The sequence below is a fragment of the Halyomorpha halys genome, unplaced genomic scaffold (assembly GCF_000696795.3).
Source record: "Halyomorpha halys isolate HHAL.00 unplaced genomic scaffold, Hhal_1.1 Scaffold558.1, whole genome shotgun sequence".
NCBI classification, from domain to species: Eukaryota; Metazoa; Arthropoda; class Insecta; order Hemiptera; family Pentatomidae; genus Halyomorpha; species Halyomorpha halys.
The window spans coordinates 192,436-194,677 of NW_027115474.1; the positions used below are offsets into that span (position 1 = coordinate 192,436).

General features: G+C 33.4%; 1 protein-coding gene across 1 annotated transcript in view; it reads left to right on the plus strand.

Annotated features, from left to right (window-relative positions):
* Nucleotides 1-2,242, plus strand: part of LOC106684224 (uncharacterized) — a gene marked incomplete in the record, with an annotated part of 37,458 nt that overhangs the window by 12,164 nt on the left and 23,052 nt on the right. The window contains 1 exon segment of the mRNA XM_067052526.1: nt 1,967-2,053. Coding sequence (XP_066908627.1) covers nt 1,967-2,053 — 87 coding nt within the window.

Here is a 2,242-nt window from a genome sequence, read left to right on the forward strand (position 1 = left end):
TGCATCATTTTACCACATGTTTTATTTTTTTGTTAATAACCATTTCCAACCTGCATTTAAATCTAATCAACAGTGCATTGTTTACCTGCCAGAAGGAAAGCCTTTATTGAGGCTATCAATTCAGATAACAGTGTTTCAAGGTTAAGTGTCCAAATTAAAAATATGTATTAAGGTCCTCAAAAGAAGAAGAAAATTTCCTCCGGAGATATGTCCGTTAACGCTTTGTCCAGGAGATAGATACTCATGTCTAAAGAATTGCATTATTTATAATGGTTATAATGAATAAATTAATATGTGTTCTAACTACTTAATGAAATGTGAACATTAACATTCATATTAAATGGTGTTTACAGTGATTCAAGGTAATTAAGGTATTAAAAGAAGCTCGGCATCTTTCTTCCATAGCAGTAGTTGCTGAACAGCTCTGGATACATGTTATTGTTTCGCAAATTTCGTTATCTTTCTTCGTAAAGAATTAAGGTCATTGACGGAGCTTGGATACACTTTTTGTTTAATGTCACTATAAACTAAAATTTTCTTTGGTGTCAGATCTGGAGGGCATGGCAATAACATATTAAATGGTTTCCATTCAGAGCCAGGCCTAGGAGATATTTATGTCTAAAGATTCACATTATCCACACAGGATAGAAATGTGAGCCGGAAATAGAAAATCTATGAGCCGGTAAGGGATGAGGAAGGCTGGAGAAGAAGTAATAAGGAACTCTATGAGTTGCTCTAGGATATAGATATGGTGGTGGATTAGTAGACACAGTGGATGGATGACGTGGTACAAGACGCACGAGACCTGCTTGGAGTCCGAAATTGGAAGACAGCATCCCAAAACGGAGCCGAATGGCAGAGCTCATAGAGAAGGCCAGGCCCAATTGCAGGGTTGTAGCGTCTACTGATAGATAGATAAAGATTCACATTGTTATGAATTATTTAGATTATGATAAAAAAAATAATCTATCCATAAATGAAGTTCTTGAACTATAGAAAGTTCTCTTTACTTACCAACTGAGGAAACTCCTGCTCAGTGAGACATTAATTCCCGTTGTAATCGTTGCCCGTAGTCCCTCAAATGTTGTGCAGGTCGTCATAACCATATGCTCAACAGTCTCTGGGACATCAAAACTTTGGCATTGGAAGTCCATGAATGTAGTAGTAATAACTTTAGCTTATTAGGTGTCTATAAGAGGCCCTAAGTCGAGTTCTTAGGCTTAAATAAAATTCTCTGCTCCTTCCTCTCCAAAATAAAGAAGTAAAAAAATATGGGATATGTAAAAAAAAAATTTTGAGTCACAGTATTCAAAAATGTATCAGTAAATTCATTATCATGAATACTAGTTACAAGTGTCAGCTATTGAAATATTGTAACAGGAGAGTAGAAACTCAAAGGAGCTTTCTCAATCAGACTGACACTGCTGGAATCGTTGAACTACTGTAACCTCATACTCTCCTATTACAGGATAAAAATTTTCCTGCTAGAATTGACCAGTGTTGCCTCTCCCTCCTCCACTTCTGTTTTATTTTGTGTCACAAAATCAATTTATTCCTGTATAATTTTTTTTTCTTGAGTTGTAGCCGATGTTCTAAAAGAAGTTTCACTTAAAATGTTGTTTGAAACTGAAATTATGTATTCAAGATAAATACATATTTGCGAGGCATAGATGGGCAAAAATTAGCTATGAATAAAAGTAAAAGCTAAAATTGCTATCGATACGATCCCTATCCATGAATTGATAAATAAATATTATATCCGTGATAATTTTAGCTGTAGTTTCATCTATAGCTAATTTTTGCTCTGCTGGAAGGTAATAGTAACACTTTCAAAAAAATTGTTAAAGACGTTAATTTTATGTAATATACTTTCAGTATATCCCAATACGAATTCTTAATATTTTTCAGTTCTAATATATATTTTTTTACTATTGTTATTATATACTTAAAATAATTTTTCTTTCAGATATCGGTAGGCAAGGTTGAAGCTCTTAACAACAATGAAGTTAAACCAATTTTGACTAGTCCCTGTAATCTGTCAGAAAGCAAACAGGTATGCTTTAAGAACTTATCACATAATTAGTTATTCAACATGATATGGTTAATGGAGAATCGATAGATATAATGACGTCTTCTCACTTTTCATTTGATACGTCTTCTACAGTTGTGTTTTCTTTTACACTACTTGTATCACTATTGCTATTTATAAAATTTCTTTGTTTTCTTGTTGGTTGGATAATAT